Source organism: Myxine glutinosa, chromosome 2, assembly GCF_964187855.1.
Source record: "Myxine glutinosa chromosome 2, kmMyxGlut1.1, whole genome shotgun sequence".
NCBI lineage: Eukaryota > Metazoa > Chordata > Myxini > Myxiniformes > Myxinidae > Myxine > Myxine glutinosa.
Window position 1 is genome coordinate 14,355,356 of NC_136262.1, and position 23,308 is coordinate 14,378,663.

The following is a 23,308-nucleotide window of genomic DNA, read 5'->3' on the forward strand; positions in this document are numbered from 1 at the left end:
TTTAAACCTCAGACATTTAGTTTGGTTTGCGCTTTGTTGTTGAAGTGTGTGACGTCACCATGCCTAGATCAAAAGAGCTCTCTGAGGCCTTCAGAAAGAAGGTTATAGATGCCTACGAGTCTGGGAAGGGATTAAAAAAGATCGCCAAACAGTTTGAAATCAATCATTCGACTGTCCGGAAGATCATCTACAAGTGGAGAAGATTCCAAACAACTGCCAACTTGTTCAGGCCAGGCCACCCCAGCAAGTTCAGCCCGAGAGCAGACCACAAGATGCTGAAAGAAGTCTCTAAGAACCCTAGAATGTCATCACGCGACCTGCAGGTAGCTCTTGCCACTGTTGATGTCAAAGTGCACGAGTCTACCATTAGGAAGAGGCTGCACAAATTTGATCTACATGGGAGGTGTGCCAGGAGGAAACCTTTCCTGTCCAGAAAGAACATCAGGGCAAGACTAAAGTTAGCCAATGAACACCTAGGCAAAGACCAGCACTTCAGGAACAATGTGCTCTGGACAGATGAGTCAAAGGTCGAGCTATTTGGCCACAGTACCAGAAGACATGTTTGGCGAAAACCAAAGACAGCATTTGACCACAAGAACCTGATACCAACTGTAAAGCATGGTGGTGGAAATATTATGGTTTGGGGCAGCTTTGCTGCATCAGCGCCTGGGCAGCTCACCATCATAGAATCCACTATTAATTCTTCATTGTACCAGAGTGTGCTTGAGGATAATGTGAGGCCATCTGTCAGAAAGTTGAAGCTCAACCGAAGGTGGACCTTGCAACATGACAATGATCCTAAACATACCAGTAAATCCACCAAGGAATGGCTGAAAAGAAAGAAATGGAGGGTTCTGGAATGGCTAAGTCAAAGCCCGGATCTAAATCCCATCGAGATGTTGTGGGGGGATTTGAAACGAGCTGTGCATGCAAGAAACCCCTCAAACATCGCACAGCTGAAAGAATTCTGCATGGAGGAGTGGGCAAAAATTTCTCCTAGTCGATGTCAGAGACTGGTAGACAGTTATAAGAAACGCCTACTTGAGGTTGTTTCTGCCAAAGGGGGCAATACCACCTATTGGAGCTAAGGGTGTACTTACTTTTTCCACATGCGAAATTTGCATTTTTGTTTATTTAAATAATACAATGGACTACAAAATGTAAATGTTTCATGATATTTGTTATATTATATCACCTTTATCTATCAATATTGTTGAAATGAAGATCAAATAGCTGTATGTTGAAATATGTTGAAAAAGTCAAAACTTTACATGGGGTGTACTTACTTTTTCACGTGACTGTACTAAATGGACATATTCTCAAGAACGTTTTTTTTAACATCCTTTACTTGCAGGTCACATGTTCGTTGAAAGACCTGAACAAATACAATCACTATTTGGACGAGTGGAAATTGTTCAATGTGAGAAAACCTGGAATGGAGAAAGTTCAAAAGATTGAAAGAACACCTGGAGGAATCAAGGTGAGTTAAAATGATCTATTTTGAAATAATTTACTTTGATGATTTTTATAATCATTTATTATGTCCAAAACGAATTGAATAACCCTGAAGTCTTCAAGAGTGATGCCCATCCTCCACTGAAGTTCTTCTGTAAAAATTGAGCGTTTGTGAGAAGTTGCCAAAAGCAAAGAAAAGGTTAAACAAGTACACATACATTCAAAGTAAACCGCCCCATGCCAAATAATTAAATATGCTGCAGCGCGGCATTGCCGGGGCGCCTCCGGCGCCCGGCAATACCGCAGTGCAGCTCATTGAGGCTGCATTGGGAGGGAGAGGTGTACACTAATTGATTGATTAATTGTATAATTAAAATCAAAAAAGATTATCACAAAATATTTTCATAATCAATTGGCTAATCGCATAACTAAATCACGAGTGCTTCATCCGAAGATGTATCTTTTAGAAATTTAATTAAATAAGTCATTTATAAAAAATTAAATAATTAATTGATTACTCAATAAATAATTAATCGATTAATCAATAAATAATTAATAGATGAAATGATTAATCAATAAATCAAAAATATCCTTGATAGCCACATCACTTGGTCACTCAGGTCCAAATATTAGCTTCCCAGCTCAAAAGGTGCCTGAGATATTGGCCAAATGAGAAAGAAAATAAATAAATGATTAATAATGAAAATAAATAAATAATAATCATAAAAAAATTAAATTATTAATCAATTTGGTCAGAGAACACATAAGCTACCACTATTTCATCAGAATCTGTAACTTAAAAAAAAAATTTTTTTTGGTCATTAATCGAATAATTAAATAATTAATCGATTAATTGATTAATTAATAAATCAAAAATATCCTTTGCAGCCAAATCACCTGGTCATTGGCATGTCCAAATATCAGCTTCCTAACTCAAAAGGTGCCTGAGTTAATGGTCAGAAGAGAAAGGAAATTTGATTAATTAAATAAGTATTTAATTTATCGCTAATAATTAAATAACTCCTCAATTTATTGATTAATAAAAATAAAAAAATACCGTTTTTGACAAAGGACTTGCTCACTATTGTGCCGAAATTTCAGCTTCCTAGCTTAAAGGATGGCTGAGATATCGTCCGGACAAACAAACAAGAAAGCAAGAAAACAAGAAAGAAAACAAGAAAGAAACCAGAGTGAAAACTGAGTACTCTCTTTCAGCGTGCGTCACTGCCGAGCCCCCTTTGGTGCCCGGCAATGACGATTTGCAATGCCTGGAGATGGCAGAGGAAAGGAGCGGTGTACAATTTGGTTGCTGAGGATTTTCATTTCCCTAACCACGGTAGCATATCAACGCATATCAATGTAATTGCTGAAATTTGAGCATGGATTGTTCAATATTTGGGAAAATCAAGTGTATTTGGTAAAAAGTAAAATCATGCGATACAAATAATGTGTGAAAACACCAAAGGATGAAATGAGGTCACAGGTGTACACCTCGATGTCTTCACACAGGGATTGTGAAACATTAAATGGTATCCCTAACTTCTCAAAAGTGGAGCAGTTCACTTTGCTTGTGATAAGTACCTTCACTCTCCTCACTTTCCCCATTCCATATGGAGCACTTACTTTGTCACAACCTGAGAGATATTGTGAAATTCATGGAGTGCAGCACATACAGGTAGTGCACAAAATGCGCCGTGGTATGGAATCTACCCTCATATGGAATTCCGCAGGAGGGATGCGGCACCATTCTTCCACGAGAAAGTGGGTCAACTCACCCCTGTTTGGAGGTGGAAATCGCACTCTGGCGTCGTTCCAGAATGTCCTATAAATGCTCGATTGGGTTCAGATTTGGTGACTGAGAAGGCCATGACCTATGGATAACATGAGTGTCATGCTCATCAAACCATTGGGTGAGCACACATGCTCTGTGGATGGGTTGTTGGGGCGTAGGGTCTCCTCTTGCAGCCACTCCAGCCATAATTTTTGGCAACCAAGCCTGTGCAGCATTTTTATATATGACCCTAAGCAGGCTGGGATGTTATCAACGTTGTGGAAGACGTTGCTTTCAATATACTTGGTGTCCTTCGTTTAACCAGGTGTTTCCTTTTTTTCGTCCACTACCTGCATAACTTTGCTAAAATGGTCGAAGATTAGAGGAACATCAACTGTGTGAGTGTTGTTTCCTCTGCCCATTTGGAAGTAGTTCGGCTTCAAAGTCCTGGCAGAATGCTATGTACAGCACAAAGACATCCATGTCCGGACTGTTAATGATGACGTGTCCACTGAAATTAGCAGCATATCCACTGTGAAGCAGCAGTCTCCTTCCTCCTTGTTGGAAAGCCATTATGGGATTCGTACTTCCTACACCGCTGTTCTTGCAGGTATTGTGACAGATTGGATGACACTCCTTCCATGTCCAACAAAGATGGTAATGTCATCAATCGGCTCCTTTCCAGAATTACACAATCTTTGAAAGAGGAATCTGACAAGATTTTCCTTGTTGTCCCCACTTGTCAGAAATGTTTTCCAATGCTTTGGGATTTATTTGGTCAGGAGAGAATATCTTTGTAATGTGTGTTCCACCAACTCACCTTTGTCATCTTTTACTATTTTTACCTCCACCACCAAAGGTGGACAGAGGTTATGTTTTCACCTGTCTGTGATTTGTTTGGCTGTCTGTGAACAGGATATTGCAAGGAGTTGTGGACAGATTCGGACGAAATTTGGTGGACAGGTTCGGTGTGTGACAAGGACGAAATAAATGATTAGACTTTGGTGAGGATCTGGATCTGGATCCCAAAAAATAAAATAAATTTGTATACGTTGTCGAGGCTCCATAAGAGCCAACACAGAACATATACCAAAGGGAGCAGGAGACAACAGGAGGTGATCGAGGGAAGCACCACAACAGTAGGGACAACAGGGACATGAAGAGATTGGTGGAAGAGAGAGCTGGGACAGGTTACACAGGATAAACAAGATGGACACTACAGTGACTTTCAGGAGGAAAACAGGGAATTTGACCGACGTTTGTTTTGGTCAGAATAATGGGGGTAAAAAGGATCGTGGAGTTGGATGGCAGAAGATAGGTGATGGTGATGAACAGCTGCTTTGAAAACCTGGAGGGAGGAATGGGATTCAAGAGAGTGTGGGAGTTTGTTCTGGAGGTGGGAAAAAAAGAGGAATGAAAGAGTGAAGGTGAGCAGTGATTCTTGATTGTCGCAGTTTTTCCTTGAGCACCCTGCAGAAATGTTGGGGGGGGGGGGGGGGGAGACAGAGCAGTGGGTGGAAGGCCAGAGAGCAGTCGGTAGATGACAGAAAGACCATCGACCTGCCTGCAGTGAGAGAGTGAAAGACCCATTGACTCAGCCTCAGAGCGGCAGATACCAATGATCCTGACAGCATCGGTTACCACAGCGTGAAGCCGAGCTAGATGTGAGACAGGAGCACCAGCCCAGACGGGATAGCAGTCCATCAAACTGCGGATGAAAGCTTTTAAATGTGGTTGAGGGCTGCATGACAAAGTATGCCGAGTCGGCGACTGGCTTTGGAGGCCATCTTCGAAATGTGGCTTTCCCAGGAAAGAGCATGTGAGACCCAAAAGCTTGAGTGACAGAACTTCTTCAAGAGGATTGTTGAGAAAGTAGATGGGAATAGGGGGGGGGAGGGGGAGGAAGAGGGGGAAAGAGTACGCTCTGTGCGTGTGTGTGTGTCTGTGTGTGGGTGCGTGTGTGTGTGTGTGTGTCTGTCTGTGTGTGTATGTGTGTGTTTGTGTGTCTGTGCATGTGTGTGTGTGTCGGTGTGTGTGTGTCTGTGTGTGTGTGTGTGTGTCTGTGTGTGTGTCTGTGTGTGATTGTCTGTGTGTGTGTGTGTTTGTGTGTGTGTGTCTGTCTGTCGGTCTGTGTGTGTATATATATGTGTGTGTGTCGGTGTGTGTGTGTCTGTGTGTGTGTGTCTGTGTGTGATTGTCTGTGTGTGTGTGTGTGTGTCTGTGTGTTTGTCTGTGTGTGTGTGTGTTTGTGTGTGTGTGTCTGTCTGTCTGTCGGTCTGTGTGTGTATATATATGTGTGTGTGTCGGTGTCTGTGTGTCTGTGCGTGTGTGTGTGTATATATATGTGTGTGTGTGTGTGTGTGTGTGTGTGTGTGTGTGTGTGTGTGTGTGTCGGTGGGTGTGTGTTTGTGTGTTTGTGTGTGTGTGTCTGTGGTGTACATGCGTGCGGCATGTTTTTTGTGTAGTTCTACTGGAGCTTTCTGATATGGAATTTCTGATTTGTGTAGTTCTCGCGAAATGATTGTTATGATCTCCTGAGTTAATTAGGCTTATTAACTACAAATAGTCCAGAAGAATTCCCATGTTTCTGAACGCACACCATGTTAAGGTGTATAGAGTAGTTTAATAGGTGCTGGTCAAAGCCCGGCACCACCATGCGCTGAGGTTGTGAAGTTCAAGGCAGGGGGTTCTCCCCACAAAAGAGATCAGATGGGACAGCGGAATGTGAATTATTTTATTAATCGTAAATTATGCTATTTTGGAATAGACGGCGCTTGTGTTTCTGAATGAAAATGTCACACACATCATGTGGGGATATGGTGAAGTCATGGTGTATGTTCATGAGGGCCAGATATGCCATCTGACTTTCTCCCATGGAATTTCTTAGGTAGGTCTTCAGACGACGTAGGCAAGAAAATGAGTGTTCGGCCTCACAGGAGCCTCCAGGGAGGGTGCATCCAATATGGAGTAGGACTTTGATGGATGGTAATTCGTCTCCATCTACTGCGCAGAAACAATCCATGAATGTGCGTGGAAGCGAGTTGTTCAGCTTCCTTCCACAAAACATCTGCCAGTCTCTTAGCTCATTTATCAGTCCTGCGGGATGTTCCATGTCGTTTTTCCAACGCAATAGCTTCTGATGTAGGGCTGGAATGTCGCAGGTATCGGCGATTATTGTCCCCCGTCACACCGCGGAGTGAAAGGGGGACGATGGTTTACCTCCCCGTCCATGTGTGCGTCCGTCCGTCCGTCCATGCGTGTGTGCGGGCTTGCGTGCGTACGTGCGTGCATGCATGCGTAAGCGAAGGACCGAATTCTAATTTGGTGTGTGGGTGCAACCCACGTCAAAATCCAAGATGGCCACTGCCATGTATGTCTGACGCCATGTATGTCTGAACCTTGTGAGCGGAATATCTTGAAAAATAAGTGAAGTACCAACTTATAATCTGGTGTGTGGGTGTATCTACGCATAAGGGAGAACACTATTGAAAATTGGGTCGCCACGTCAAAATCCAAGATGGCCGCCTTGCGTCTTCCACTTTGTCAACTCACATCACTTCACCGACGGGGTACCTAGGCGTAACGCTTGTTGCAGATGGCATCAGCAGAAACTGATCATGACCTTCCCGATTTTCAGCACAGAATCGAGTGTCCATTTCCTGGCTGAGGTGGTCGAGAAATGGAATGCACATGTTTCTGAGGTAGAAGAGCAAGGGAGTATTGGCGGCAGTATTTGGACCATGGATTTTTTTGTTGTGCAACTCTCGGCATTGTGACATCACCTCCTGCAGATTAGCTTTGGAGGCCATCTTGGAAATGTGGCTTTCCCAGGAAAGAGCATGTGAGACCCGAAAGCTTGAGTGACAGAACTTCTTCAAGAGGATTGTTGTGAAAGTAGATGGGAATAGGGGGGTAGGGGGAAGAGGGGGAAAGGGTACGGTCTGTGTGTCTGTGCGTGTGTGTGTGTATATATATGTGTGTGTGTGTGTGTGTGTCGGTGGGTGTGTGTTTGTGTGTTTGTGTGTGTGTCTGTGGTGTACATGCGTGCGGCATGTTTTTTGTGTAGTTCTACTGGAGCTTTCTGATATGGAATTTCTGATTTGTGTAGTTCTCGCGAAATGATTGTTATGATCTCCTGAGTTAATTAGGCTTATTAACTACAAATAGTCCAGAAGAATTCCCATGTTTCTGAACGCACACCATGTTAAGGTGTATAGAGTAGTTTAATAGGTGCTGGTCAAAGCCCGGCACCACCATGCGCTGAGGTTGTGAAGTTCAAGGCAGGGGGTTCTCCCCACAAAAGAGATCAGATTGGACAGCGGAATGTGAATTATTTTATTAATCCTAAATTATGCTATTTTGGAATAGACGGCGCTTGTGTTTCTGATTGAAAATGTCACACACATCATGTGGGGATATGTTGAAGTCATGGTGTATGTTCATGAGGGCCAGAGATGCCATCCGACTTTCTCCCATGGAATTTCTTCGGTAGGTCTTCAGACGACGCAGGCAAGAAAATGAGTGTTCGGCCTCACAGGAGCCTCCAGGGAGGGTGCATCCAATATGGAGTAGAACATTGATGGATGGTAATTCGTCTCCATCTACTGCGCAGAAACAATCCATGAATGTGCTTGGAAGCGTGTTGTTCGGCTTCCTTCTCCAAAACATCTGCCAGTCTCTAAGCTCATTTATCAGTCCTGCGTTATGTTCCATGTCGTTTTTCCAACGCAATAGTTTCTGATGTGGGGCTGGAATGTCGCAGGTATCGGCGATTATTGCAGATGGCTTCAGCAGAAACAGATCACTACCTTCCCGATTTTCAGCACAGAATCGGGTGTCCATTTCCTGGCTGAGGTGGTTGAGAAATGGAATGCACATGTTTCTGAGGTAGAAGAGCAAGGGAGTATTGGCGGCAGTGTTTGGACGATGGATTTTTTTTTGTTGTACAACTCTTGGCATTGTGACGTCACCTCGTACAGATTATATCATGGCCTTGGCGTGATCGAACCAAAGAGAGAATTCAGTTTCAGCATTTGACCGTAGTTGAGTGAGCGCGTCCTACTTGTCGTCCCTCATCGAGTATACCACCAGCACATCCATGCCGTTGCGTTGCAGAGGGGGGGAGGTGAAGGGGGGTGCCCACCCCCTGCACCCCCCCTTCCCTGGATCTGTCACTGGTCGGAATAGATATCGAACAGTATATTGAGAGGAATAGATAGGCCTGTCTCATGTAGTGGTGTCAGTCGTATGACCATCACTGGTCGGAGGCCTTTTTATTGCTTCGAGGTCATGTGATTGTCATGCAACTCGTCTATTACAATTTCATCTTTCTCTGTGATGATGATGCACTTTGATGTTTGTCCCACTGACCTATTGCTATGTGTTACGTGCTCCTCCCACGACCTCCTGGTCTCGGTATGCCTCCGAACCCCGGGAGGAGCCCCGGCAGAAAAATATATATTATTCCGTGTCGAAATCAATAAGGAAACCACACCAATGGTTATAAACAAACCAATAATATATTAAAAATCACACAGGAATAACATCACCAATAACGATAGCAAATCCAGACAATCAAAATCTTGAGATGGTACCATCTTATCTAGTACTTATCTCAAACTCACGGCACTCCCAGGGAATGGAACCGAGCACTCCTCAATGTCTCTATACCTCTCCAAGGCGAAGTTGATTCGCTCCAGCGATCGTTGGAACAATGTCAGATCAAGCTCAATCGAGGCGTAGGCGGTCGAAGCGGCACAGAAGTCACGTGGTCCAACACCCAGCAAACTCGTGGTAGAATGGAAAATCCCCAAAGACGCGCGCCGACGTACACGTTCGCCGTTCAATCAGCGAACCGCCATGTAACCTTCAATCGCCGCTTTCACACACACGCATCCCCGGCAGACGGCCGGAGGATGAGAAAAGTTGCCGCGTACCAAAACCTTCTTCGGTAGACGCAGCATGTGGGGCAGAATGGCGGACGGCTCTCACTCGAGCCGGAGCCTCTAGGCAAGGATTCTCCGGAACCTCAATGCCGATACCTGACTATGCAGGTTCCTCAATATTGCGGCGATAACACCTATCGCACGATATTCCTTTCAAGGACTCAAAGTTCACTCGCGATGTACGCTCGACCACGCTAGGTACGGAGCTTCGACACGCCTTTCCCCGACCTTTTCCTCACGACCTCTTCTTCTTTGCTCGTCGTTTTCCGGTCCATGATCCGATTTCCTGTTTCATTTTCACCATGAGCGCTTTTAACCTTTTAATCACAATAACCATTTCCTTTAAACAACAATAACCATAATACTTAGAAGCAACAATAATAATAATAACAACAATAATCGCCGTTTCCTTCCAACCCCGATAAGAATAATACTACATAACCCGCAATGTTGCAAGTGGATGAAAACCACAACCACGGAAGGGCCGAATCCGTAACACTATGTTTCTCTTGCTGTACAGGAAGAAAAAAAGAATATTCTGCCGAAGATTGCCAAGCAGTCTTTGGACCCAAAGCCACCTCCTGGTAGGCCTACCATGTTTCGTGCTGGCCTTTCTCAAAAGGTAAGTCCACTTTTTTCTTTTTCTTTTGCCCTCAACAGCTGTCAAGGCTCTTGGAAGAGTGAAACGACAGGATGTGGCAGGCAAACAATAACGAACAGATGCATCAATAACTTGAGGGTTGGTCGCCAGAGGAGGGGTCTGTATTCATCCCAATTTTTTTGTCTGGCTCGTTTGGCTGTGTCTTGGTGGGTTTGGGGTTTTTAGGAGTAGCAGCTGAAATCCGAATGTAATCCATGTTTGTCCTGATGACTTTAGCTTTCCTATTTGCTTATATAACTCAGGCTCACCGTTTTTCTAATTACATACATCGAGATGGGCTTCCTACCCATCCATGCTAATACTGCACAATCCTTTCTCCACTATGGCATGTCATCACCTCCGCCCACAAACGTAAAAGTACTGAGGGAGAACAAACTGAAAGAGAAAGCTATTAAATATTTGAGAGAAGGTTCAGCACAGTATTTCTGTTTTATTTTCTTTAAACAAAATCGGTTTTGTGAAAACAAATCTTTCCCATTTACCATAGTTATTTTACTTTCTCCCTTTGAAATTTCCTTTGTCTTGGGCCATCTTCATGCAAATATAATAATGCAGGTTCTCCACAAGCCAAAATTGTCACAAAGATAAACACTCGTTCCTGATATTTCAGAATATTGAGTTGTTTTCATGAAGAAATTTAATAATGAGGATGTAAATGTGCTCACAGTGATGAGGATGTAAACTTTTTCACATTTTGTAAAATGTTACATCAATAATTTATAATATATTAAATTGAGAATTATTGTTACTGATTTGCACATATAATAGTAATAATAATAATAATACATTTATTTTATATAGCGCTTTTCAAGAAGCCCAAAGGCGCTTTGACAGAGTACAAAAAACAAGTGCAAAAAGACAAAAATCAATAGGTAAATAATCAAAGCAAAAGGAAGGAGAAGGAGAAGAGATAGTCAGGGGTTAAATGCTGTGGGTTAAATGTTGAATGCAGTGTTGAACAGGTGGGTCTTGAGTGATGTTTTAAATGTGGTGAGTGAGGAGGAGTCTCTGATGGTGTGAGGTAGTGAGTTCCAGAGGGTGGGAGCAGCGATGGAGAAGGCCCTGTCCCCCCAGGATCTGAATTTGGTCCGGATGGGGAGGGGGGGGGGGGGCTATCAAGAGGTTGGTACCAGCAGAGCGGAGGTTGCGGGTGGGAGTGTGTCTGGAGAGGAGGTCAGTCAGGTAGGATGGGGCCAGGTTATGGAGGGCTTTGTAGGTCAAGAGGAGGATTTTGTACTGGATTCTCTGGGGGGTGGGGAGCCAGTGAAGCTTATAAAGGACGGGGGAGATGTGGTCACGGGTCCGGGAATGGGTGAGTAGACGGGCAGCGGAGTTCTGAATGTATTGGAGTTTATTGGTGATTATTGAGGGTGAACCATAGAGGAGGCTGTTGCAGTAGTCCAGACGGGAGGTGATGAAGGCGTGGATGAGGGTTTCTGCAGCCATGGAGGAGAGGGATGGACGGAGACGGGCGATGTTTTTCAGGTGAAAGAAGGCTGTCTTTGTGATCTGTTTAGTGTATTTGTCGAAGGAGAGGGTTTGGTCAAAGATGATGCCAAGATTCCGGATGTGAGGGGAGGTGGATACTGGGAAACCGTCGATGTTGAGGGCAAAGTTATGGGTGGATTTGGTGAGCGTTTTTGGGCCAATGATGATTATTTCAGATTTATCATAGTTAAGTTTGAGGAAGTTGATTTGAAGCCAGGATTTTATTTCAGTGATGCAGTTTGTCAGGATAGAGTGGGTGGCGGTGGAGATGGACTTGGTGGAGATGAAAAGCTGGATGTCATCGGCGAAGCAGTGGAATTGGAGACCATGACGGCGGATTAAGTGACCAAGGGGGGACAGGTACAGGATGAAGAGGAGGGGGGCAAGAACTGAACCTTGGGGGAGGGGAGCAGTGGGGGATTTGCAGTTATTGATGGAGATGAACTGGCGTCTGTCAGAGAGGTATGATTTGATCCAAGAGAGGGCAGTGCCGGTAATGTTAAAGGTGGTCTCAAGTCGGGTGAGGAGGATGGTGTCAAAGGCGGCGCTGAGGTCGAGGAGGATGAGAATGTTGAGGTTGCTGGCGTCAGAGGAGAGGAGAAGGTCGTTGGTGATTTTGAGGAGAGCAGTTTCAGTACTGTGGTTGGAGCGGAAACCGGATTGGAATGTTTCATACAGGTTATTGGCAGAGAGGTGATGTTTGAGTTGAGTGGTTACAGCACATTCCAAAACTTTTGACAGAAAGGGTAGGTTGGAGATGGGTCTGAAGTTATTTAGGGTGTCAGGAGTAGTGTATATATGTTGCTTCTGGGACACTCTCATTTTCCCATTGACTTACATGTTAATTTTTCCCCTCCCTCATTGCCCCTAAACACCTCTATTTCTCTCACCCTGTTCTTTACGAACCTTCTAACCTTTTGACATGTTATCCTTATTCATTAGACCACTTAAACAATGGTCCTTCTGTGTGAACCTGTGATCCTTCTGACCTTATGGACCTTTTAACCTTTTACTCTTAATATCATCTGGTGAAGCATCTTTGGCCCACTCAAACAACGACCCTACAAATATTTGTTTATGCGTGGGAAATAATTTAATTCTCTTGCCACTCTCTTCACCATCTAATATATTAACAAAAAATATGTTTGAGTTTGGTTCTTTATTAAGATATTTTAACTGAGCTAAGATAAAATGGTAAACCTCCCTCAATGTTCTTGTTTGAGCGCCTCCAGTGCCACATACCATTTTTAAATTAAAGTATATATTTTCCTGACAACCATCAAAGTTTTCCGTCCACTCAAAAATATTTCCATCTTTTTTACCCAATTCACCGGTATTTAAATTAATTCTCTTATTTGTTTTGTAAATTTTTTTACCAGTTGTCTTTTCAATTATACCTATTTGATATTTTTCACATTCGTTATGTTTACTATTTATATACCAAGGTTGATTACACCTCCACTCTTTAGTCTGGTTGGTACTTGGTTCTATCATTTATATAATAGTAAAAAGGCGGCGGTAGCCCGTTAAAATCCCTAACCCCCCTTTTTAACTTATCACTTATATACTTATATAACCATAAGGGAGACTATCAATTCCATTTTCTAAAATAAACCTCTTATCATCAAAAGCCCCCAATGCTTTCTTATTCACCTCTTCTGAATATAATTTATGTTTGTAACTTCTTATTCCATTAATCTTTCTAAACTCTTCTTTCTTTGTTGTTAAACAGTTATAATAATCCTTAAAGTTTATTGTTTCTTTAATAACATTTTTCTTTACACCTTTTAACTTCTTATCAGTCTTTTCAACGTTATTCACAATGTATTTATAAGCATAAGCCTTAGACCTCAATCCCACAAATTCACTCATGACATTTCCCCCTAATTCATCCTTAAACTTTCCAATCACCTTTTTATTTTTAGAAGAGAACAACTCACTCTCTGGACTGTAATTACTAGTGTCATAGATATTAATGTCCTTTTTCATGTCTGAATAAACATCATCAGTATTAATTTGCAAAATAAAACTATCTGTATCCATATAAAGTAGATTAACATCATTTTGATATTTCTTCCTCAAGTTTACTAGAGTAGCTCATGGTGGTTGAGTATGCACTTTATTGTACAGACCTAAACTCTTCAGGAATCCACTAATTGAAGGTCCAGGAACAATATTTGGTTGGTAACACATTTGCCACTGACGGCGAAATAGCTGAAATGGCCATACCCCTTTTTGGGCCACGCCCCCTTTTTTGCCGTGACTGTATCTACAGAACCGTTGGACCTAGGAGGTTGCCCGACCACTCAAAATTTGCGCAATGGCCACATTATGGGGGGTCAGTAATACATTTTCATATCCAAAAGTCAATGGTTTTTAAGATAATTGCCAAAAACCGATTTCAACATGTTACGAACTACAATATTATTCGTAATTGTTCCTGTTCCTGTTCCTATTGTTCAATTACTTGAATCCTGAAGAGTCTAGACTAGACTAGAGTCTAGACTAGAGTCAAGACTAGAGTCTAGACTAGAGTCTAGACTAGAATTTAGTCTAGAGTCTAGACTAGAGTCTAGACATGGCTAGAAATTCCGGTCATGGGTGTTTTGTCGTTGAGCCTGCATGCAGGCAGCGGTATCCCATAAAACAACATGGCGTCGCACCGAGAAGCAAGTAGAAAGCAAGATCTTACATGCAGACTTGAAGAAGTATTTCACCGAATGGAAAGAAACGGCCTGTAATGAGAATGTGAGGTACTGGAGCTTGTTTCTGGATGAGCTGTATCCTATCCTGAGAGATCTTACACACTCTATTCGGCAAGGCGATTGGCATCTTTTCGTTTCAGCTGTGCGGAGGTGCATGCCTTTGTTCTTCGGGTTTGGCCGGACAAACTATAGCAGATGGGGTACGCTGTTCCTTGAAGATTGCCTGGACCTACAAAGGAAGTTCCCGGGTATCTACAGATGCTTTACAGATGGTGGATGGGTGATGTACCACACTACCCGACAAGGCAGTGCAGTAGGATTTGACATGGCACTCGAGAAGTGTTACAATAAACCCGCCAAGGTTGCTGGAGGTATCATTGGGATGACCAGACAGAAAGAAGCAGTAGCCTTATGGAATCTCCTAAAGCATGAGAAAGATCTTCATGTGGCACAGCTGCTGGAATGGTGCAACTTGGGAGACAAAGATGACAGTGAGCTGAGCCTACACCATGAGTTCAATCCAAGTTCTACGAAGATTGGCCATGTTCGTGCAAAGGCCCTTCTGGATTACATAAAATCCATCAACAATCCGTTCGACGCTGGAATCAGACTTCAGAACATCTCTACTGGAGCTGACATTCCCCAGGAGGTTGTCGACGGATTACTTGAATGCCTGGAAATTGGTGAGAAGAGTTATGAAGAGTTTGTTGAGACCAGATTTCAGGATAAGGAGAAGCACCTACATGATACAATCCCTACCAACCGCAAGACTGTTTTCGTGAAACGTACTTCTACTCCGTTCACAGCGAAGAAATCGATGGCGAAAAAGGATGCAGCGGAAACGGTTAGGTACATTGACTATGCTAGAGAAAGAGGGTACAGCATGCTAGAACTCCTGAAGTATGAATTGACCAGCACATCCCAGTTCCTCACCACTGAATGTAAAGATGGCATCAAATTGAAGAAGCCCGATAAAGCCTCCTTAGCCAGGGAACTTGTCAGTCGCCTTCCACAGGAGACGAGGAGTGTAAAGAGTGACGCTCAGATGACAATAGTGGACTTCATGGCACTTGTGCGTAAACTACCGATGAAAAAGATGGGCCTTCACACATTCGGGGAATTGGCTGAGAGTCTTTCCAACAGGATTCTTGCTACAGGCTCCGTGTCCACAAGAATAGACATTATTTTTGATGTTTATCAAAAATCATCAATCAAGCAAATGGAACGGGCACAGCGAAGTTCCTCAGAACAAATCACAATCACCATTGGGTCTGACAATCAGAAACTCCCTGTCGATCTTGATATGTTCTGGAGCTCAATGTTGAACAAAGTTCGGTTGCAGGAGTATGTCTTCAAGTGGATGCTGCAGAATGTTGAGTCGGACAAGGAAATATTCTTTGGAGGAGTATATGGGGGTGAATGCAGGAAACTGTTAGCTGGCACTGAAACACAGATCGCAGAGCTCTCAAGCAACCAAGAAGAAGCCGACGACAGAATCATGTTCCATATTAATGATGGTGTTGTGAAACACGGGGTTCAATCAGTCTTGGTCGACTCGCCTGACACAGATGTCTTTGTCAACCTCATCTTCCACTTCAACACAACCTGGCAACTACAAAAGCTGTACGTGAAGCTTGGTAACCGGAAAACAAAGAAAACTGTACCAGTCCACATGTTGGTTGATCAACTGGACAACGGTTTGGTGTCGTGTCTCCCAGCCATTCATGCTCTCAGCGGTTGCGACAGTACCAGCAAGGTGGGTCCAAAGCTGTCTGGCCTGAAAGCATCCATCGATCTCTCCCTACTGGAAGGGTTTGGTGTAGAAGAACTGTCACCACAGATAACAAGCAATGCTGAAAAGTTCCTTGTGTCTGGATTAAAGAAGACCGACTGTTCCACTTTCGATGAATATCGATGGGAGCAGTACCACAACTCCAAGAAAGAACTGGACTTCAACCAGCTTGTGTGCTGTTCATCAACGCTACGAGAACACATAAAGCGAGCATTTCTTCAGTGTAAGATGTGGTTGCAAGCCCCAACTCCTGCCGTCACCAAACCAGATCCACTCCAGTATGGGTATGAAGCAACGGACGTTGGCATAAAACCAGTGATACTGCCAGTATCGTGCAGGCCCGATGACCTGCCTCCTCCATGCAAATGCCCAAGAGCATGTATGAGTACCAAAACGTGCACTTGCAGAGACAGGAACATTAAATGTGTCACGTTTTGTGGCTGTAGTAAAGGCGAAAAGTGTAGAAATCCAAATAAGTAAATTCCAAAATAGGATGATGCAAAAGGTATAAGTGTCATATAATGTTGTGGCCTTGGTGGTATCATACAATTGTAGTTCGTAACATGTTGAAATCGGTTTTTGGCAATTATCTTAAAAACCATTGACTTTTGGATATGAAAATGTATTACTGACCCCCCATAATGTGGCCATTGCGCAAATTTTGAGTGGTCGGGCAACCTCCTAGGTCCAACGGTTCTGTAGATACAGTCACGGCAAAAAAGGGGGCGTGGCCCAAAAAGGGGTATGGCCATTTCAGCTATTTCGCCGTCAGTGGCAAATGTGTTACCAACCAAATATTGTTCCTGGACCTTCAATTAGTGGATTCCTGAAGAGTTTAGGTCTGTACAATAAAGTGCATACTCAACCACCATGAGCTACTAGAGTAGTTATTATAAAAGTAATCATACATTAATGACTTTGATAAATCAAGAATTGATGTTCCAATATAAATAGGTTTGTCCATTTCAATACTCTCTTTAATCAAATGGATCGCACAAAAGTTCTCAGTAAAGACCTCAGCTCTAGTAAAACTCGGTCTATTAATTAATTTTGATGCTTGTTTCCAAGATGTTGATAGTCTGATATTTTGTCTTTTTCTCACATTTTCCATGGTCTTACCAAAGACCGCATTATTCATCAATTTATAAAAGTCTTTCTCAAAATCTGTTTTTGACTCTGTTCTTCTTTGTGTATTAAAATCAATGTACCCCTTTAACCAATGACTTTGATTGAACTTTAGAACCCTATGGATCTTCTCTATTCTTAGACCTTTTGATAAATATTGTCGCAAATTTCTTTGGTGTAGAACATAATTTTTCTTGTTATATAATGTAGTAAGTAATTTTTCTGTTGATTCACCTATATTAAATGATTGTTGATAATCACTGAACCACTCCTTCTTTGGACTTTCCTTTTCACAAGCAAATGGGAGATCTTTGTGTCGGTTATGAAGTTCCTCTGGATATTTCAAATCGACCTCAAAATAATAACCAACCTTTGAATCATCCAATTCTTTTTGTGTAGAGATACATACATCTTGTAAAACCTTTTTGTAATCTTTTTCCTTTACCCATCTAAGTTTTCCATAAGGAAGAGCCTGAGACATTGCCCAGCCATACAGGTTGTTCGCATCATAATACATCAAGTAGGAGCTCTCTACCGATGGATCATAATTTGGAATGTACTTGTTATTTGCTTTAGCATATCTCTTTGAACAGACTTGTGAAATTCCTCCTCTCTTTGCCTTTTCAATCATCAAAAGCATATCAACATCGGTTATCAAATCCAAAGCTTGTTTTGTCATTTTTAACATCGCGCTCCAAGCCAATCCAGGAGCAGTGTAATAGTGAGCAGGATCCAATCCATATCCAGAATGACAGATTGTTCTGAAAGCCTCAAACACATCAGCCAACAAATGCACATCAGTTTTGAGGTACAAATCGTGATACTCACCAAGATTCTTAATGTTATATTTTTCCAAACATTTTGTGCGTGTACATAATCTTTATCAGATATATGACTATTATTTAATTTGTTATAGAAATTTTCTTTTAAAGGAAGTTGTGTTTCATTGAATCTCTCAAATGAGTCCATATAGTCATAGGGGTAAATTCCCTTTTGTGTTAGAAAATCTTTATCGAAAAAATACTCTGAAAGACATGGAAACTCTTTTAGATTTTGAACCAAGTTAGCCAATGGACTTGCCATGAATTTAAATGTATCAAGAAATCTGATATGAGTAATAGGAGATGTGTGAATTGTTTTTGTGAATGAAATGTATTTCTGATCCGTGTTTGAAATTGCTGAGATACTTCCAGAAGTCTTTGAGAGTTCCTTGATAAATAGATGTGTATCATAATGAGCGTTGTTATGAAGAAAGACAGGAATGAAAGAGGGGAGTTGATAATTAATATTACAACTTTGATGAGCCGGACCTCTATATTTACCAGTGAGATGACAATGGTCTCTAACCTTCAGACCTTTACCAATTTTCTCCTCACAAATATGACAGACATTGTTTTTTATAAATTCCCTTTTTTCTTTACTTGTTAAGGATATTGGTTTATTGGTTTCTCTCATTATCTTGGTTAATCGAACACAGTCTTTTTCTAGTCGTTTCACAAACTCCTCTGGGGTATTTGAGCCTCTATACATCTCTAACTTGTTATATTTATCACCAACGGATGATTTGATATAATAACAAAAACCACAAGGAGTATGTTTTTGATATTTATTTGTGTATGATACCTGTTCCTCATACCTGTTGTTGCACACCTGTGCACTCACACCTGGTGCCACCTGCACCCTCCTCCTCTTGCTGGACCAGTTGGTCAACACAACACACATCACCATCACTCACTCATACACTGCTCCATACACCTGTTCAGTTGCACACCTGTGCAATCACACCTGTTCAATCACACCTGTTCACCATACACTTCCAATCCTCCAACACACGGCATCATCTCATCTAACTACTCCCCTCTGAAACTTGCGCTTCCCAGTCGCCCCTTTAAACTATTGCGCTCCCACGTCATTATCATCCACACTAATCTACCTGCGTCCCCACTACAGGTGTCATTGTCACTACCTAACCTTAACGTCACCTAAGGTCATCTTCTAGGTCCCTACACATTATATATCCTAACCCTCCCGGGCTAGTTTTCACTGCCATAAACCCCATAAACTAGTGCTCCTTTGCCCCCTCGCTGTGAGGGATGGTGGATTGGCCATCCCATCACATGGGGCATCTCTTACTATAAATTTTGCTTGTCCAATTTCCACAAATCAAAAATTTGCCAATCATCTGCCAATCACCGTACCATTACCAATCACTGCCAATCCTTTGCCAATCTTCAAATTTTGTTTTTCTAATTTCGGGGCCAAAACACTATTCTCGTCATCAGTCTTCTCACTAGTGCCTCTCGGTGCGCCAATTCACTTCCAAAGCCCGGCTTCGTAAAGCCGAGCAATGAATGCGGGTTCTTTGGTGCCGGCGGCTGGATGCGTCCGACACTCGGTGCAGGGAAGGACGCTTACCCGGGCCGAGATCCCACGCACCACCTCGGCACGGAGCCATCCCATGGCCCGATCTCGACCTGCCGGAACGCCTCAACAAAAAGGGGTCGCCATGACGACCCTTCCTATCGGGCTGCCCGTTCCGCCTAGCGGAGCACGGACGCGTCTGTTCCAAGCGAGGCCCAGCGTGGATCACGTACGGCGGTCCTTTTGGACCCGCCGTGGTTCGGATCCCCGCTGGTCCTCGCGGCACGCGAAACCCGGCACGCACCGAGGGCCCGATTCGGCTATAAGTCGCTCTAACCGCTAACCCGGTTACCGTCGATGCCTCACCTGCATGCTTACACCCCGCAGCCCGTTCCTTGCTCATACATCCAGCTGTTCCCATGCTCCTCGTCATTGCACCTTTTCTTACACACCCAGGTACACTCATTCCGCTCACAGACTTGGTCACACACCTGACCACCTCACACCTTTGCACACACTCGTTCGCACACCTCACCAACACACCTCTTCGCGCCCCCTCCTCGGTCACCTCCTCTGTGACAACCACAGGTGTGCTCTCACTCGCACACCCAACCACGTGCCTCACTACCAACTCAAGTGTGCATTCCCACACACGCTCTACCATTCCAGGTGTGCATCCTTCCATTCCAGGTGTACATCCCCTCTCACCTGTCACAACCAACTCACGCTCCGTGTCACTCTCACTACTTTCACCACCACTCTTGACAGCGCACTCACCCTTACTCTCGACAGCGCACTCTTTCCTCACGCACCTGTCCGTTACACACCTTTCTCGCGCACACTCTTGCGCACACTCTCCCGTTACACCCTCTGTAACACTCACCACAGGCATGCATTCTTCCTTACTCTCAACCGCGCACTCTTTCCTCATGCACCCGTCCGTTACACACCTTCCTCGCGCACACTCTTGCGCATACTCTCCCGTTACACCCTCTGTAACACTCACCACACCGCGCTTCCATGTACTCCCTCGCACACGCGCTACGACCGACTCACTCTCGACAGCACACTCACTCCTTGGCGCGCACTTTTTCCTCACACACCCCAGAGTCGGACATTCTCGCACACCTCCTCCTTCGCACACCGTACCTGTCGCACACTTCACCAACGGCCTCTCACGAACACCCGGATCCAAATCAACCCCAAAGCCGACTGAAGCTCCCCTCACATCATGTACATTTCCACGTATATCGCCACTCACCTTGGCACCTCGTCTCCGCACCTCCTTCGCCACCTGCAAACTCTTTATTTGGTTAGCGAGCACAACATCACGATTTGAGCACCGACCTTGTACATACTCCATCACTTCCTCCTTTATCTCCTTTTTAGTTTCCCTCCGTCTCTTCTTAATTTCACTCACCTCTTCTTCCACTTCCTCTAATTTTTGCTTCACCTCTTTTATTTCCCGGTGCGTCTCCTCAAGTTCGTCCTCTAAGGCTACCTTGACCGTTTCTATGTGCGTCCTCACCTGCCGGTCCTTCGTCTCCATTACCTCTGTCACCTCTTCCAACCTCATTGTCAGTCCCTCACGTACCATCTGACATTGCCTCTGTGTCGCTATCAAGTCATTTTTGATTTCTTTTTGTGTCGCTTTCAACCCTCCTAGTACCGCAGTGTTCCTTTGAACCTGCTCCACTAACTCTTTTTGTCCCTCCGTCAGCTGTTCCACCTCCTCCGTCAGGTCCTCTATTCCCCCCTGTAACCTTGCCGTCCCATTTCTCACCTCTTTCTCTATACGCTTTTCACCTCGCTTTACCTCCTCGCGTACCCCCGAGACCTCCTCACTTACACCTCGTCGTATCTCCTCTTTCATCTCCTCCCTCTCTTTTGTAGATGCCGCCCTCATCTGTCCCAATTCATCCCTCTGAGCATCCAGTTTGGTTTCTACCCCGATTTTCACCTCCTCTATCTGCTCTCCCATCTGTTTAATTTCTCGGGCGGATTGCTCCCCTATCTCCCGCAATTTGTCTTCCATCCTATCTTCTAACCCCATTAACCCATTTTTCACCCCCTTTATCTGATTCTCCTGGGCAGCCATTCTATTTTCCACCCCCGTTAACCCATTCTTTACCTCTTTTATTCCGTTGTCTAACCCCTCAAATTTGTCGTCTAACTTCCCAAATTTCTTGTCTAATCCCTCACCGGTACCCCTCGCTTCGTCCCTCATTACCCCCAATTGCTCACTCTGAGCATCCATCCGGTTCCCCATTTCTCCCATTTTGCCCCCCCATTTCGCCCATTTTGCCCCCCATTTCGCCCATTTGGCCCCCCATCCTATCCATTTTTGCATTCAGTTGGGTCAAGAATAATCCGAGGTCAAACCCGGTTTGCCCAGCGTCCCCAGCCGCCACCGCGGGCTCGCCCTCCGCGGCGCCGCTATTTTGGGACTCTTCAACCACGTGCGCGAGCGCGCCATTTTGTGCACCTGATACCCCCTCAACCACATTGCCAATGTTCTCCTCCTCTCCTTCCTCCACATACATTTCCCCGAGGTCCTGGGTCGATTCCACCCCGTCTATCTCTCCCACCGGCATCCCGTCGCCTTGACCAGCCATGGCGCGATTTCAAAATTCGGGTTTTTCTTTAAAAACAAAACAATTTCCAGCAGCTTGTAATTTTGAGCGCGTTAAGCGCGCTTCGGGTCCGATCCCACACTTCTGACACCAATTGTTACACCAATAGTACAATTGGTGTTCCAAAATTTGGGCTAAACAAATTTAGTCCCAGGTCCGAATCCGACATTCCTGACACCAATTGTTACGCCAATAGTACAATTGGTGTTCCAAAATTTGGGCTAAATAAATTTAGTCCCAGGTTCGAATCCCAACTCCTGACTACCAATTGTTACGGTCCGCGGTTAAGGATGTTATATTTGCCGAACGGAGGCTCCGCAACCGAACAGTTGTTCCCCGACTAAACCCGATTCACCCAAACGTTGGCCGTATCGCGCCACAGATATTCAATGGGGAAAAGACTAAGACGACGAATGCAAAGAGGAAGAAGAAGAAGATGTACAGAAGAGTAACGGGGTTTATTATTTACACACACATAAGCAAAAAGAGCAGTCACAATTATTTACAGGTGACATGAAAACGCAGGTGACACAGTGAAAATTACTAGCTTAAACGGACTTAATTACCTACCCAGGACAGCACGAACAAAACAAACTCACGTACGCAAATGGATGGAAGGGTAGGAATCGTTTGGAGTGATGAGCAGGTGGGATCACAGGGCACAGCGAGCAGATCCACTCCGGGCGGGAAGCGAGGAGCCGGCAGCTCCTTGTATTCGGCTTCACAGTGCACGCCGGCAGGGTCACTCGGCTGGTTGAAACGGGGCTGGTTGAAGCGGCTCTTTGTCAAAGGCTTTTCGTATCTCTCACGCAACTCCGGTGCAACTCTGAACTCTCTCCCGGTGGACTGCCAACCCTCTCACGCACCTGGACTCATCTGCCGTATCTCTCGTGTAGCTTGTCCCAGCGATCGTCGCACCCTTCTCCTCAAACCTTCAGCGCGGGTTTGACACGCCCTCTTCGGTTTCGGTACCGCCCTCCCCCCCGTGCTCTGTTTCGTGACCTTGTATGGTAATCCCACGGGCTTGTCTCCTTATTTGGGCATGGCGCCGACGGCATGCCCCTCGTGGCGAGCCACGGGCTTGTTTCCTTATTTGGGCATGGGGCTGAACAGCCCCGCCCTTCGTGGCGCGCCCTGGGCTTGCCTCTCCCGGGCGACCTCGCCCTTCCTGTTCAAACAGAGCACGGAGCACATATTCACTATAGCAGCGAAATGAGAGGGCGTGCACCCCACGCTTGTGAACTGCTTTACCCGCAGATGGAGAGGTTGGCTGGGAAATGGAAGTATTGAAGGGGAGCTATTCTTAATTGATTCGGTGCAATGGAGTATTATTCTAATGGAAGACAAGGCCTTACTCTAAAACACATAATAA

The 23,308-nt window shown here is 44.4% G+C and overlaps 1 protein-coding gene across 1 annotated transcript in view; it reads left to right on the top strand.

The window, feature by feature from the left end:
• The window catches only part of LOC137422026 (uncharacterized), a 219,178-nt gene that overhangs the window by 49,001 nt on the left and 146,869 nt on the right, over nucleotides 1-23,308 (top strand). Inside the window, exons 4-5 of the mRNA XM_078772997.1 lie at nucleotides 1,355-1,480; nucleotides 9,692-9,793. Coding sequence (XP_078629123.1) covers nucleotides 1,355-1,480; nucleotides 9,692-9,793 — 228 coding nt within the window. The remainder of the gene's footprint in view (nucleotides 1-1,354; nucleotides 1,481-9,691; nucleotides 9,794-23,308) is intronic.